General features: G+C 40.9%; 1 protein-coding gene across 1 annotated transcript; it reads left to right on the plus strand.

Annotated features, from left to right (window-relative positions):
• Positions 1–307: 307 nt before the first annotated feature.
• On the plus strand, positions 308–2,644 carry LOC309505670 (chymotrypsin-like protease CTRL-1). Its single transcript, XM_082179140.1, has 7 exons — positions 308–382; positions 494–594; positions 687–766; positions 872–953; positions 1,700–1,880; positions 1,999–2,129; positions 2,225–2,644. The coding sequence occupies exons 1-7, from the start codon at positions 337–339 to the stop codon at positions 2,384–2,386; spliced, it is 783 nt and encodes a 260-aa protein (XP_082035266.1). The 5' UTR covers positions 308–336; the 3' UTR covers positions 2,387–2,644.
• Positions 2,645–15,382: the final 12,738 nt, after the last annotated feature.

The raw sequence follows: 15,382 nt of genomic DNA on the forward strand, positions 1-15,382 counted from the left end.
CAGAAATACAATGTTTAGTCTTCACTTCATTTACAGAAACACTTTACATATAATAAATAAAACCTCACAACAGACAACAACAAAAACTTTTTCCCGTCAGAAACATTTCATAATCTATAACTACAGAGGAAGTATGTTGATTTTCAAAGATATAGAAAGAAGTCACACCTTCAAAAGATGCAGATTGTCTCCAGCGATAACAGATCTCAATATTCCTCAGCTGTAAGGTCATTTGAGCTGCTGGGATGGACCTCGATCACATCCCACATTTAATAGATAATATAAAAGCGAGAGAGAGCACCTACAACAGTGAGACATCACAAACTCATCGTCATCATGATCTTCACCATCACCTGCCTTGCCCTGGTGGCCTCTGCTCTGGGTAAGTGTCTTCTTTAGAAGTTTGCAAGAAAATTATTGGGTGTACATATATTTACAAAATGCAAAACATACACAAAGAGCTTCATGTGTCATGAATTTCTGTTATCTACAGGTTGTGGAGTGCCAGCGATTAAGCCACAGACGATTGGCAGCAAGATTGTGAACGGACAGAACGCCATCTCTGGTTCTTGGCCCTGGCAGGTCTCTCTCCAGGTAACGTTGTATTGGCCGACTTCTATCCTGCGTTTGCCTGATTTGGTCAAAGACTATATGTCATGTGTTCAATGCTTTTACCTCTGAAACAGCAACCCAACGGAGTCCACTTCTGCAGTGGATCCCTGATCAACCAGAACTGGGTTCTCACTGCTGCTCACTGCGGTGTCTTGTAAGAGTCTTCAATCTGACAAATGACACATACAATGGTGCTTTTTTAGATGCTGTTTCTCTTTTCTTTTCACAGTTAGTTTTGTCTTTACTGCACTCTTTTTAGGGTCGGCAATCATCGTGTCATTCTTGGAGAACATGATCGTGGCTCCAATGTTGAACCCATCCAGGTCAAACTAGTTTCCAAGGTAAAAATGTTGACTGATTTCAGCGATGAATATCAAAATTAGAGATCAGCTCATACTATTTATTTCAGTGTTCAATTACTGAACGCATTTTAATAGTTGGTTCATTTCTGCTTTTTCACACAACTGAACTGAACTGAACTGAACTGAACTGAATCAACACTGAACTGACTTGAGCTGAATAATGACACTATTGTGGTTTTTAGAGCTGCTTTACAGCAGAATTTTTATGTCTCTTATATTTGTTGAATTTTGCATTATGTTTTTTTCCTGTTTATTACTGTGATCAATATTGTATAAAGTGTTACATAAATAAAGGTGAATTCACTTGACAATAATAAAACGAGATCACTGGACTAGAACAATAAAGACAAAACAAATAATATGCACTATAAATGTTCATTATGAATCCATTATTATCCTTTTAAATTACTTGATTATTAGTCAAGGTATTAGTCAAATTATCTCTAGATTAACTTTTGGTCCTGTCTGTCAGGTTTTTTTTAAGTCTAGTTTACCCCTAAAAAAATATCCAATTAGATTTACAGATTTAAAATTGAGCATAGAAAAGAAAACATCTGTACCATATTCTCAAATAAACATTCATGCTGAAGGTAAAAGGGGAAAATGCATGAAAAGCTTAAGACGACAAGAAGAAATAAAACATGCTTACATATCTTAGATTACCTTCCATAAAGACAGCTTCCACTAGTAACCGTCCAACTTTTTCGTTCTTTCTGTCTGTGCAGGTCATCACACATCCGCTCTACAGCAGCTCGACCATCAACAATGACATTGCATTGCTGAAACTTGCGTCTCCAGTTGTCTTCACTCCCCGTATCTCTCCTGTATGTCTGGCTCCATCAACCATCAACATCCTGCCTGGAACTCGCTGCTTCACCACTGGATGGGGCGCAACTGCCACCACATGTAAGTTAGACAAAGACCTGTTAGACAAAGACGAATTGCAAAAATTACTCTTGTATATTACTTGTTTTGTTTTTTCCACATGACTCTGAACAGTCTGTCTGATGTTTTCTTTTTTCAGGGAGTCCTCTAATCCTGCAGCAAACAGGTCTGCCCATCATGAGTCCTGCTGTGTGCAGACAGATCTGGGGTCAGAGCCAAATCACTGATGCCATGATCTGTGCTGGAGCCTCTGGATCCTCATCTTGCATGGTACGTGAAGACAGATCAGGACAAACACATTACCATATTAACGTTGCTGCTGTTTCGATCTCAAATGTGTGTTTGTGTCTGTGTGATTCCCACAGGGTGATTCTGGTGGTCCTCTGGTGTGTGAGAGTTCAGGGGTCTGGACTCTGGTGGGGTCTGTGTCCTGGGGCATCCGCACTTGTGACACCCGTTTCCCAGTAGTCTACGCCCGTATCTCCCAACTGCGCTCCTGGATCGACAAGACTATCGCTTCCAACTAGAGCGCCAGTCTGAGCATTTACCCTTCAAAGGAGGCAAAGGCAGAGTTGAATCATTAATCTGTATTACAGTTGGTCCCTGTTGATGGTCTTTTTGTTTATGACTTTTGGCCTTGTGTCAGTCTGGGCTCCCGTGACCTGCCTGCTGAGTTTAATGTTTTGTTTTTGGTTCATGTTACATGTTACGGTTTTAAACAAATAATGAAAATTTCTGGAAATGAAATAATGAAAATAAAATTTAATGAATACAATAAATTGTAATGAAGTGTAATCATTTATCTGACCTTAAAACATAAATTACCATAATCCACATAAAGTACAGCAAACAAAATTAAATATAAAATATTTTCCTTATAAGTACTTTTAAAATATACATTTAAATTGCAATTTAAAAAAAAAACTGTGTTCCACTTTCACAGTAACAAATGACAGACAAAAGTGTTGCAATAGTTAACAACAGTGCATGAAAAGCTACTAGATACTATAACTTCCAAACAAGTCAGGATTATCAGATGTTCTCATCTGTACAGATAAACTATTTGCCAAAGGTAATGAAATGCACATGATGTTCTCTTACCACCAAACATTCTGATCACATGATCATGTTAAAAATCTTCTTTGGTATTCACTTTTGTAAACATGCCAAGATGACACAGATCAATCTGTTTAATCCTCTATCCATGGTTCTGAAACCTGTGTGATGTCTTGACTCAGAAGCCAAAGAGACCCAGATACAAACTGGAGAGAAACTTGTTGAAAAGGTTCCATTAGAATATGACAAACACTGATGATCCATATACTGATTCAGACAATCACTAACATTTAAGTCATAGCACAAATATAATAATTCTGATTGCTTATAGATTTAGATGCACTTTTATGAGCTCTACTTTTATGGCTGTTTGTTAGTCTACTGTAATTGGATGACTTAGTAATACTCTGTTGTTTTTCAGATTTATAAAATTAGCTTATGAGCACAACTTAAAATAAAGATTTGAAACGGAAAAAAAAAGGGGGTGGGAGGGGTTGAATTTTACAGATAAGTGCTCATTGTCAATAGAACAAAATGCCTTTGAGGGGAAAAATTACATTGTGATTGTTTTGGTTATTTTTGCTTAAATGCAAACTGCCCATTTTGATGAACAGAATGAGCAGGAGCTGGAACATTATGACATTAAATAAAGATATGTAAAGTGTGGCGTCTCCACTGGTGACAGAAAATCTGTGATATTTTTAGCAAGCTGCAGTGTTTTTAATTAAGTTCCTTCATTGAGAAACTTCATCATACCCACAAAACCATATCCTTCTTCTCAAAGATAAACGTTAAGACATGAAACAATGGGAGGACATCATTGTTGTCTTGCAATGTTGTCACAGAACATTTGTGAATACCTGAGATGTAACTGATGAATAAAACTGAAACTGAAACTAAACCCACTTTTAGCTGTGTAAGTGTGGAGAAACTGGAAGAACTGGAAGAGAGGGCTATTCTCTGAGAAATCAAATCACACTTGGGTTGATTACACTTGAGTTGATCACCTCCCAATTTACACATCATTCCCTTCACCCATCCCTACCTGAATCCACCCAAGAATCTATATGGTTTAATGTGAATAATTATCATACAGTATTACACTTGTTTGGTATCATTTGAGATGTCTCAGTGCGACTGGTACAAATGTCTCATTCACAAAGAGTAAACCCAAAGGTAATAAAGTTTTTTAGAGATAGTTAATAGTGCTGTAGCGAAGTCACAAGAAGCTTCAAAACAGGCAGCTGCACTTCAGAAACTTCTCCCCCGCCGTTCTTTTTATGAGGCTGCTGAGCGGGAGCAGCCTCACTCATCTAAAAAAGAGCGCTGAGCACCGTGCCACTCAGAAACAGAGCGTTTCCTCCCGTGCTCCCCCACAAAAATCTCGGGGACACGGAGGGCGCTCTCAAACCCAGCAGTCTTCGAGGGGTAAAACGGATCTGCGGACCGTTATTATCGCCAAGAAGGCTGCTGGGAAAAAGTCGAAGCAGAGCGGTTAACACCTCTTTTTCACGGTGCCCGTCTCTCTTCGGTGCCCTCAGGGGACCGTTCTGCCAACCCTGCCGCCTCCGGTGTTACAGGGCGCAGCGGTCTCCGGCGAGCACATATCTCAAGGTCCACCCGGAAACGTAGTGGCCTTGGGATGCCCGCCCCCTCTGAGGAGGGTGCTAGAGCAGTCTGTTCGGTCGTTCCCTGCCGGTGCGCCGTTACAGGGCGACGAACCGACTACTCAACAGCAACACAATCCAGAAACCAGTCTCGAGAGGCTGGTACCTCTAGTAGAATCTTTGACAGCGTGGAAGCTACTGTCAAATGTTTCTCGTTGGGTCCTGCAGACCGTGGGAAAAGGGTATCAGATACAATTCTAGAAACGCCCAACTCGGTTTATGGGGGTCCTGCCCACAGTGGTGGGCCCCGAGCAGGCTCTGGTTAATGGAACAGGAAGTAAACACTCTGTTAGAGAAAGGGGCCATAGAATATGTACCTCCCTCCGACAGGGAAACCGGGTTTTACAGCCGGTAATTCATAGTTCCAAAGAAGGACGGGGGATTGCGTCCCATTTTAGATCTTCGAGTTCTGAATGAGTCAGTCATGCAGCTCAAGTTCAAAATGTTAACATTGAGACAATCGTGCCACAGATTAGTCCGAGGACTGGTTTGTCACGATAGACCTCAAGGACGCATATTTCCATCCGTCCGTGTCATTGGAAGTTCCTGAGGTTTGCTTTCGGGGGCAAAAGCATACCAATATCGAGTTCTTCCATTCGGCCTGGCTTTATCACCCCGCACTTTCACCAAATGCGTGGATGCAGCTCTGGCGCCTCTGCGCCTCCAGGGTGTTCGCATCATGAACTACATCGACGATTGGTTGATTTTAGCTCAGTCGCATCAGATGGCGGTTCAACATCGAGATGTTGTTCTCGCCCATATGAAAGAGTTGGGGTTACGGCTGAACGCCGAGAAGAGTGTGCTTTCTCCATTTTAGAGGACCACTTTTTTAGGCGTGGTTTGGGATTCAGTGTCGATGCAGGCGCGCCTGTCACCGCCACGCATAGATTCCATCCTTGCAGCTGTGAAAAGTGTAAAGCTAGGCCAGCTACTCACTGTCAAACAGTTCCAGAGACTGTTGGGTCTCATGGCAGCAGCTTCCAACGTGATACCTTTTGGACTACTGCACATGAGACCCCTGCAGTGGTGGCCCAGGACCAGAGGGTTTTCCCCGAGGGGCAACCCATTTCGCACAATCAAGGTCACGCGGCGATGCTTACGTGCCTTGGTTATGTGGAAGAAACCTTGGTTCCTGTCCCAGGGCCCAGTGCTGGGAGCTCCTTGTCGTCGCAAACTGCTAACGACAGATGCTTCCCTCACGGGTTGGGGGAGCGATCCTGAGGGTCGTATTTTCTCAAGGTCTGTGGGAAGACCATCATCGTTCCTGGCATATCTATAGCCTAGAGATGTTAGCTGTCTTCCGGGCTCTGAGGAGCTTTATCACAGGTCTCAGGGGACACCATGTGTTAGTACATACGGACAACACGTCGGTAGTCGCCTATATCAACCACCAAGGGGGTTTGCGCTCGCGCCCATTATCCAATCTGGCACGTCATATCCTCTTGTGGTCCCAGGGGAAGTTGCTGTCACTCAGGGCAGCCTACCTCCCCGGGGTTCAGAATATAGGAGCAGACACTCTGTCGAGACAGGGGCCGAGGCCCGGGGAATGGAGGCTCCACCCCGAGGTGGTGGAGCTGATATGGAGGGACTTTGGTCTCCCTCACGCATCCAGCTCCTCTGGACTGGATGCTATGGTACAGACGTGGCCGAGGCTACGTCTGTACGCTTTTCCCCCAGTGGTTCTGCTCCCGGGAGTTCTGGAGAGAGTTCGCAGGGACCGGGTTTGCCTGCTTCTTATAGCCCCGCGCTGGCCGGGCAGAGTATGGTTTCCCGATCTTGTGTCCCTCCTCGACGGGCATCCTCTGGAGCTTCCTGTCAGGAGGGACCTTCTGTCCCAAGCAGGGGGCTCAATATTTCACCCCCGCCAGAACTGTGGAACCTGTGGGCTTGGCCTCTGAGGGGGCCCAGCTCATAGAGTCAGGTCTCTCAACTGAGGTTGCTGAGACCATTCTACAGTCCAGAGCTCCCTCCACGAGGAAACTTTATGCCCGGAAGTGGAGAGTATTCACTTCTTTGTGTAGTGACCGTCGGTTGGATCCAGTCAACTGCCCAATTGGTACAGTTCTGGAGTTCCTGCAGGACCGGTTCACTGCAGGTCTGACCCCGTCCACTTTAAAGGTTTATGTGGCGGCCATAGGTGCTTACCACATTCCTTTGGGTGGAATGTCTGTGGGGAAAGACCCTTTGGTATCTCGTTTCCCTCGTGGCACTTGGAGGTCCTCCTCCCTTTCGAAAAGCGGACCAGGAGGCGAATAATTTGCTTTGCCCTGTTCGGGCGTTAGACACATATGTCCACAGAGCTGCCCTGTGGCGTAAGAGTGATCAATTGTTTGTTTGCTTTGGGTCCCCTAACAAAGGAGGTCCAGTGTCTAAGCAAAGGATGAGCAAGTGGGTGGTTGAGGCTATCTCACTTGCTTATGAGGCGGCTGGGCAGCCTTCTCCTTTGGCTGTCCGGCCGCACTCTACTAGGAGTATGGCGGCCTCTAAGGCCCTTATATCAGGAGTATCTTTACAGGACGTTTGTGATGCGGCAGGCTGGTCCTCACCGCACACCTTCGTCAGGTTCTACTCTTTAGACCTAGACTCTACTCCAGGGTCTCAGGTTTTGTCTTCCTAGTGCTGCGCAATTGATTTCACACAGGACAGACATTTGTAGCTATGGTGGCGTTGGTATAGACGTTCCCCATAGCGTCAATTCGACGCAACGCGAGTTCCCTTGAAAGGGAACGCCTCGGTTACGACTGTAACCTCGGTTCCCTGAAGAGGGAACGAGCGTTGCGTCACCTTGCCATATCTCCTTCATGCCTGTCAGCACGACTTCAGACTCTACGAAGCTTTCGTTTTCTGTTTCGGGCCGGCTTTTATAGCTTCCTGGTACGTGACGTCACCCGCCTCTGACGTTCCGCCACACCATTGGACTGATTTTACATGTGCTTCAAGACATCATCACGCAAAGCGTTCCCCATAGCGTCAATTCGACGCAACGCTCGTTCCCTCTTCAGGGAACCGAGGTTACAGTCGTAACCGAGGCGTTTTGTGAAGACTTGCAAACTGTTCTTCACTGTCATTGATGTCCCATGTCAACAGTTGAAATTGCACAACTTTTGTTGTTACAATTTGCCATGTACCCTTGAAGCGGTCTTCTGCGAAGCCCGCATAGATGCAGGCTCCACACACTTTAACTACACAGGAATCCTTGCGAAAAGCCAATCAGACAACGGATGGGAGGAGATTTCGCTCACGGATAATTGATGACATGGCTGAGAAGAAAATATTACGGTTTTTATGACCTAGATGTACATTTGACCAGTTGTTACCTACAGTTTATACAAACATTATGGTCATCGACCAGTGGTTGATGTCTCAAACATAATAATAGCGCGTTTGAATAATATGATCGCATTATGATTCATTAAATAAATAGAACCGAATGTCAGGGCTTTACTGAGTCATATATAAACATAGTATGAATATTGAAACCTGTAAATTCATCTGAAACTCATGCACATTTTCATTATGTAAAATCGTAATCTTAGTTCAAATGGAACATTATTATTATGTATACATCATTTAATTAAGCATGATGTATCTATTGTCTAATGCCCAGGTGGGCATGCACAATATCAAAATATAGAACTGTAAAAGCCGGCTGTGTAGTGGACATGGAGATAAGACGTCCAAGCGCAAAAATGTGATTTCTCCTGTCCAACAACAACCAGACTGTTATTTCCGGCGTGACGATCGAGTCTGTCCCAAAAATACCTCTCAATGCGCTCTCGTGGACTCGAGCCAAGGGCCCTATAGGTCTGCACTACATGACGTTACCAAAGTGTGGACTCTGAGGAGGTCCATAAGTCCGGAGTGTGCCATTTGGGACAGGGCCTAAGTAGTTTAGAACGCAAGTTTATTTATGCTGCGTTCCAGTCCAAAATTGTCATGCCCTTCACTCGCAAACTTCCCTCCGTCTCGTTCACTCGGATGTACGTCATTGCGAGTGCCCACTACTGGCGGAAACTGCAATGGGCTGAACTGGAACGTCCTAAGCCCTTGATCACTTGGAATCAGCTGTGGAGTTGATTTATTATTTTAAAAAAAATTTCCCTTTAAGAATTTGTTTAATGCACCATCCAAATGTTTATAGGTGTGTTTGGGTTGTTTTAAATTAAAAAAATATATTATTAATATATCATAGAGTTGTCTGTTGTGGTGGTGATTAGATGAGATATGTGGTGACGTCACAATCGTACTGCATTGTGGGACATATAGGTGCCTGAAGTGTACATATTATGAAGCAGACTCGCTCCCTCGGTCAAAATCGAGGGAACGAGGGTCTGTCCATATAAACTTCCCTCGTCCACTTCACGAAGTGGAACGCACTTCAAAATGGCGGCAGGGATTCCCCCGAGGGGAAGTGCTTAGGGAAGTTCGCAAGTGCGTGTCTAAAAGTGGAAAGCAGCATTAGTCTTCTTCCTCGTCGAATTTCTGTCGCTCTACATACGTCATCTGGTATAATTGAAATGATTGGCTATGAGGTACGTACAGGCGCATTTGATAGACATTCGTAGCGCCCAATAAACGGCTCTGGGCATTCGTAAACCACGCCTCAAATACGAGAAAATGAACGTGGTTCCCAGACCACGTCTCAATGAGACGAGGTCTGACGTTAGCCAGGCTACATAGTTTCACCCTCATGGACTTTTAATTTGTTTCCCTTCAGTCACACATCTCTTTTGTTCTCAGTTTCCCACGACTTGTATGTCTCCTAGGTTACTCATTGCATTCTAGTTTGTTTATATGGTTACTCATCATCAGTTCCACGGTTTGTATCACCTGTGTTAAAGGTAGGGTAGGTAATCCTGTTCAGAAACACTTTTTTTTATACTGGGTGAAATGGTCCTTCCATCCTGATAGTAGTCAATACATTATGTGTTTAGAAAAAGGAATGAAAAAAATCAGACCTCTGTAGCAGCTGCAGGACAGTAAAAACTCTGACCAATCACTGCCATTCGGTGCGAATGTAAAGAACCAATCAGATGCCTTCATGTCTCGTGCCCGCCCCGAGCCCCACTGCGCGCGCTGCCCGGCGTGCACTCATCACATGTCACCGTTCCCGGAAATATTCAGCTCAAAGCACCTGCATATGCAGTCAGCGAAGGCAAACAAGGCAAAAACTACTTCCTCGGACCCTGCCCGCGCTCTTGAACGACCTCCTCTGCTTCGCCCTCAACCCCGGACCTGTCCTCGAACCGACGATGCGGTACTTGCGGTACTTGTCTCCGGACTCGGAGTGTACGTTAGTCTTCATTAGAGTCAACAATGTTTTCATCATGGAAACTCTTACATGCAAAACACCGTATATGTTATGAATCTTACACGAAATTCATCTTCATCACAGTGTAACTGATGGTAATGGAAAAACGTGTATCAATGCAACCTGTTTTTAGTTTTGACTTATAAATATAGCTCGTTACCGAATGAAACTTTACCATTATCGATGTGCTAGCTTGATAGTGAGTACTAAAAGAAATCTTATTTGTTTATATTCATAGTGATAAAGTTAGGTATTTTATTACATGTGATTCTGACATGATGTCACTGTATGTACTGCGCTCCTTCCTCTCCACTCGTCTCAGGTAATAAATGCGTCTTGTTCCAGCCTGAGCGTTTGGCGTCGCGCGTTCATGTGTTTTGGGGGCGTGGCTTTGGAAGGAGCTCAGAAGGGAGGGGGTGGAGTGAATGGAAATAATGAGCTGTGTTTATTGCAGATTAAAAGGTCTACAGTCACAGATTTTTATATTTTCTTTTTCAGAGTACTTACATTTTAATTATGTATTGGTATATAAAGACAGTTTAAACAAATTTGGAATGTTTTTTTTTTAGAAAAATGATTACCTACCCTACCTTTAATCCTATCATCTTTGTTTTCACTTAGTATAAATATACCTGTGTTTTAGTTCTCATTTTTCAGTTCTCGTTAATGCTTATTTGGTGTAGTTCTCTTTCGGTTAATAAATTTTTCGTTCTTGCGTCATACCTACAACACACTCAGCCAAAGTGTGACAGGCGTTTCCACTAGTGACAGAAACTCAAAGATTTTCAGGGTGTCCGCGCGGTAGTAAAAGGTAGTAAAAAGAATCTACCAAAATTAAGGCCCTTGAAAGGTAGTAAAAGGTAACAAACGCAATTTGACTTGGTAGTAAAAAAAGTTAGGAATAGGAGTTCAAGTGATTTTGAAAAAATGGCCAAAAAAGAGAATTACATACCCCACCTTTAATATTTGTAACATATGAAACAGTTTAGCAACCTCACACGACGAGTGCTGTTTTCTTGAGTACCATCACGACTGAAAATGTGACATTGCTTTTGATACAACAGTTCAATAAACAGTTCAAATTAAGTTACTTACATTTTAGACACAATATTGACTGTTTTTGTTCTGTTTCAGCAGCAAAAATAGTTCCAAACAAATATCACAGCAGAACCGTAACGCATCTCACCGCAACACTTAACCGTGTTTCATTACTGAATGATTCAGCGTTTTGAACGAATTGGCTGAGTTAAAGATTCAATGTCCCATTCATAAACATGTCTCATTCTTGAATGAATCAGTTGTTTGAACGAATCGTTTGAATGAATGACTCAATGTCTCGCTCATTAAGACAGTCCCTTGCCGCCTCCTACTGGCGGTTTACTTTCATGTTTAAAAGCATCATTCTTTCCAACGTTTCTTATTTGTATATTCAAAAATATTTAAAACGATCTCATATTCATAACAATATTTAATGCAGTTGTAAATTTTCAGTGTAAATGATTTAATTTGATCAGCCCTTCCTAGGGTAACAACAGCCCTATATTATCTTATTAGGCTATTCCAATTTAATCTATTGATAAAATTTAAAACTAAAGATGAAGCATACATTTAATAAGATTTGGGGGGTGGGGGGTGGCCCTTTAAAGGTGCAGATATGACAATATGCAGGTTTAAATATATCAGAGCTGATTTAACACAGATGAGGATATTTCTTCAGAATAAATTATATTTACAGCACACACACGCCAAAAACATTCCGGACAAGCAACTTTTTTACTAGGACAAGTGAATGACAGATTTACTTGTCCAAAGGACAAGCACATGAAAAGGCTTAATGTCGAGCCCTGAGTGAGTCAGAGTTGATAGCAATGACAAAGTGCCAAGGTTATTATTCACCTTATTAGGGCTAAGGGCTATGGTTAGGATAACTCAAGGGCTAGGGTTAAGATAAGGACAACTGAAACTCAACTCGACACTACAAAAAAAAACATAATTGACAATGACAATACTTAATGATAACAAATAAACATTAGTGTAACTAATATGTATGATGGGTGTGACAGTGTCAAGTCAAGTCAAGTATATTTGTATAGCGCTTTTCACAATACAGATTGTATCAAAGCAGCTTCACAGTATTACATTAAAATAATACAACAAGGTTTGTTCAAGTGGAATTTATTGATTGATAAAATTAAATATCCCCAAAATATCCCCAGTGTCACACTTATACCTTATAGTAAGTAGGTATAAGTGTGATGTATACTACCTTTTATACTTTATATAATATTTTTTAATAAAATCAAGAGGCATAAGAAAGAAAAAAAATCAGCCATAAAGTGAACAGGATATCATGCACAACTGGACTGTGAATTACAACAATTATACAGAAAAAAGTAAAACGTGTACCATTCTGGTTTACTACTAGTGGTTCCTTTATGATACTTTTGTTTCACCCCATTTGTAACTTCAGATAAAAATGCCTGTGAAAGAAAGAAATAACAATTCCCAAATTATAGTGACAGCTCTGTTTATAAATACAGATCTGGTCAAATGTTTATCATCTTACATGACATTTTTAACATGCACATGATTTTCCCATAGATCGATAAAACTTGATCAGTAATAATAAAAAAGGGTAGCAGTTTTGGTAACTCAATTAAAACATGTGGAGTCATGTTGGCAACAGATCAAGCTGGATCAAAATATGAGCCACATCATTTTGCTGTTTTTTGATGGTTTGAAGAAAGAACTGAGAGAGACGTGATAAATATATAAATTCTTTAGCAGAAATGTTCTTCCTCGTCTCTGAGTAGACAGATTTCCTCTTGCTCAGAAGTGTGAATGAATGAAACAATGAAACAATGAAGCAGGGGTTTTCACAGGTTTCTCAGTGGTTAAGTACCTGTATTGTGAGGAAGCTTAAAGAGGCTTTATTGTCTTTTCCTGCATTGTGATCAAATTGTACCGAATATATTGTACACATTATAATGTTAACACCATTAATATCAAAATAAAACCTAAACAGCTAGCATTTAATTCAGCTTGGATCAAAATGATTTTGGTGACATTTTATTTCGAAATTCCACTTTGGACATAATAACTTTACAAGTACATGTCAACTTACTCTCAGAGTATTAGTAGAATGTTAGGAAGGGTTCGGGTTAGTAGAATAAGTTAACATTTACTTGTAAAGTTACTAATAGTCAATCTGATGTGTGGGGAGTGGGGACCATCTAAATAAAATGGTAGCAGATATTAAAGTGATAGTTCAGCCCAACATTTTTATTTTACCCTCAAGTTGTTGCAAACAAATGAAGATATTTTAAATATTGTCGGTAGTCATACAATACGCTGATTTCACGCAGCCATTATTTTGAAATCGAAAGCGAGGCTCCGGTGGGAAGAAAACCGGAAGTGTGGCCTTTAATCACAGGAGAGTCGTGAATGCGATGGCGTATTGTTGTGTTTAATGATGTTGTGTCAATTCTAAAAATGTACATACATTTCTTTCATACTTTAGACTATATACAGTGAAATTAATTTATAAATAAAATATTTTTTTTATATATAATTCAGAATGTAAAAAAAGAAGCAGGAATGAACTATATACATATCCTATATTGGATATTAACATCCAATAGTGTAAATCGCGGCAGCAGCTTCAGGTTGGTAATCCAAGGCATTGTTGTTTATCGTTACTTCCGGGGTTCTTCCCACCGGAGCCTCACTTTCGATTTCAAAATGGCGGCTGCGTGAAATCAGTGTATAGCCATTGACTTTCAAAGTAAGAAAAATATATATACTATAATGGAAGTCAATGGCTACCATCGATTGTCTGGTTACCAACATTCTTCAAAATATCTTCTTTCGTGTTCAACAGGGCAAAGAAAGTCAGAAAGTTTGGAACAACACGAGGGTGAGTATGATGACAGATTTTTATTTTTTGGGGGAACTATCCCTTTAAGTTGACAGTCTACTAATACTCTAATGTCTGGTAGTTGACATGTAGTTGCAAAGTTAATTGTATTTAGAAGAAGAGTTGCATCAAACTGGCTTTATCTTCCACTCATAAATATGTGTAACCAATGAAGAGAACTGACTTTTATGGAAGATTACCAATAAACAAAGAAACACATTTTTATTATTAATAAACAATAAATAAACCAAACCAATAAAAAAAAATGTCAGTACTGTATCAGCAGTATATAACAAATATTACTTAATTTTATCAGTAAAGAAAATTGAGTGAACTACTGGATTATAATGCTTTGTAGAGAATAACGCATGAAATGTAAGCTCAGCGTTAAGTTCTGCCAGGAAGACTCAATCAGCTCGTCATTAACTCACTTCTAACCAATCATGTGTTAACACTCTCAGTATAAAAGAATGGTACTTACATTTGTCTGAGTTCGCAGAGACTGACGGCGCCAAAACTCATTTGTTTAACCTTCCTTTAAGGCTGACGAAATTAGAGTGATTAACATTTATTTTAAACACTGTTCCTGGACATTATAACCCCAATGTTTATCAGTGCGCTGCACATTTTATGGAGAACAGCTTGTTTTCTGTTGCTTTTTGTATGTAATTATATATTATTATACATACTTTATGTATAACTTACATACATACTTTCATTATAAGTATAATGTATAATAAAACGACAAAAAACACACCACTCTGAAGTCTGAAACATCCTTTGAAATCCGTGCTTCTAAAGTCTATACATGAAATCTGTTCCGCGTGATCCTCTTGTTCGTTAACATTGTCAGGGTCTGAATCGGGCTCGAATTGGCTTGAAATTTATGCCATTATTAATATTTATACTAGAGAAGAACTCACAGTTATGGAGGGGTGGGACATTTCCCGAACAAGCGCTAAGCTCTGCCAATCACAACACACTGGATATTTCATATTTCAGAATCTGATTTTTTTTTTTTTAACTGCTTGTGGTGTTATAGAAACTGACATTATTACTGATATATATAACTGATATAATCGTACTGTGACATAATCCCACAATTTCACTCCCTTCCTCTTCAGTATAAGCTTGAATGGATTGCCAGGTTGAATATGGGATTAGTTAAAATCACAGATTTAATGGGAAAGCAGCTTATTTCCTGCGAGTATTTCTGAAAAACTTTTAGGAAGAACTTCAGTAAGGAAGAACTTTTCATGATATAATGAATGAAATTTAACAACAGCAAAAACAAAACCTTCCCACTCAAAACATTTGATAACATAAAATGACAGAGGTGAAATCATGATGCCTATCAAGGAAATAGACAGAGGTCAAAAACCCCTTCAGAGAATAAAGAATTAATCCTCTTTGCACGTAAGACACCAGCTCTGAACAATGGAGATGCAGATCGATGATCATTCCGCAACTATGAGATCATTGGAGCTGCGGGAAGGAACCTTGATCACGTCCCACATTTAATAGATGCTGTAAATTATATAAAAGCGAGAGAGAGCACCTACAGGTACAACAG

The sequence above is a fragment of the Leuciscus leuciscus genome, assembly GCF_965113295.1.
Source record: "Leuciscus leuciscus genome assembly, chromosome: 9".
Classification (NCBI taxonomy): domain Eukaryota; kingdom Metazoa; phylum Chordata; class Actinopteri; order Cypriniformes; family Leuciscidae; genus Leuciscus; species Leuciscus leuciscus.

Coding starts and splice junctions, on each gene's coding strand:
- LOC309505670 (XM_082179140.1), top strand. CDS start 337: ATGATCTTCACCATCACCTGCCTTGCCCTGGTGGCCTCTGCTCTGG. Junction 383..493: donor CCTGGTGGCCTCTGCTCTGG/GTAAGTGTCTTC, acceptor TGTTATCTACAG/GTTGTGGAGTGCCAGCGATT. Junction 767..871: donor GCTGCTCACTGCGGTGTCTT/GTAAGAGTCTTC, acceptor CACTCTTTTTAG/GGTCGGCAATCATCGTGTCA.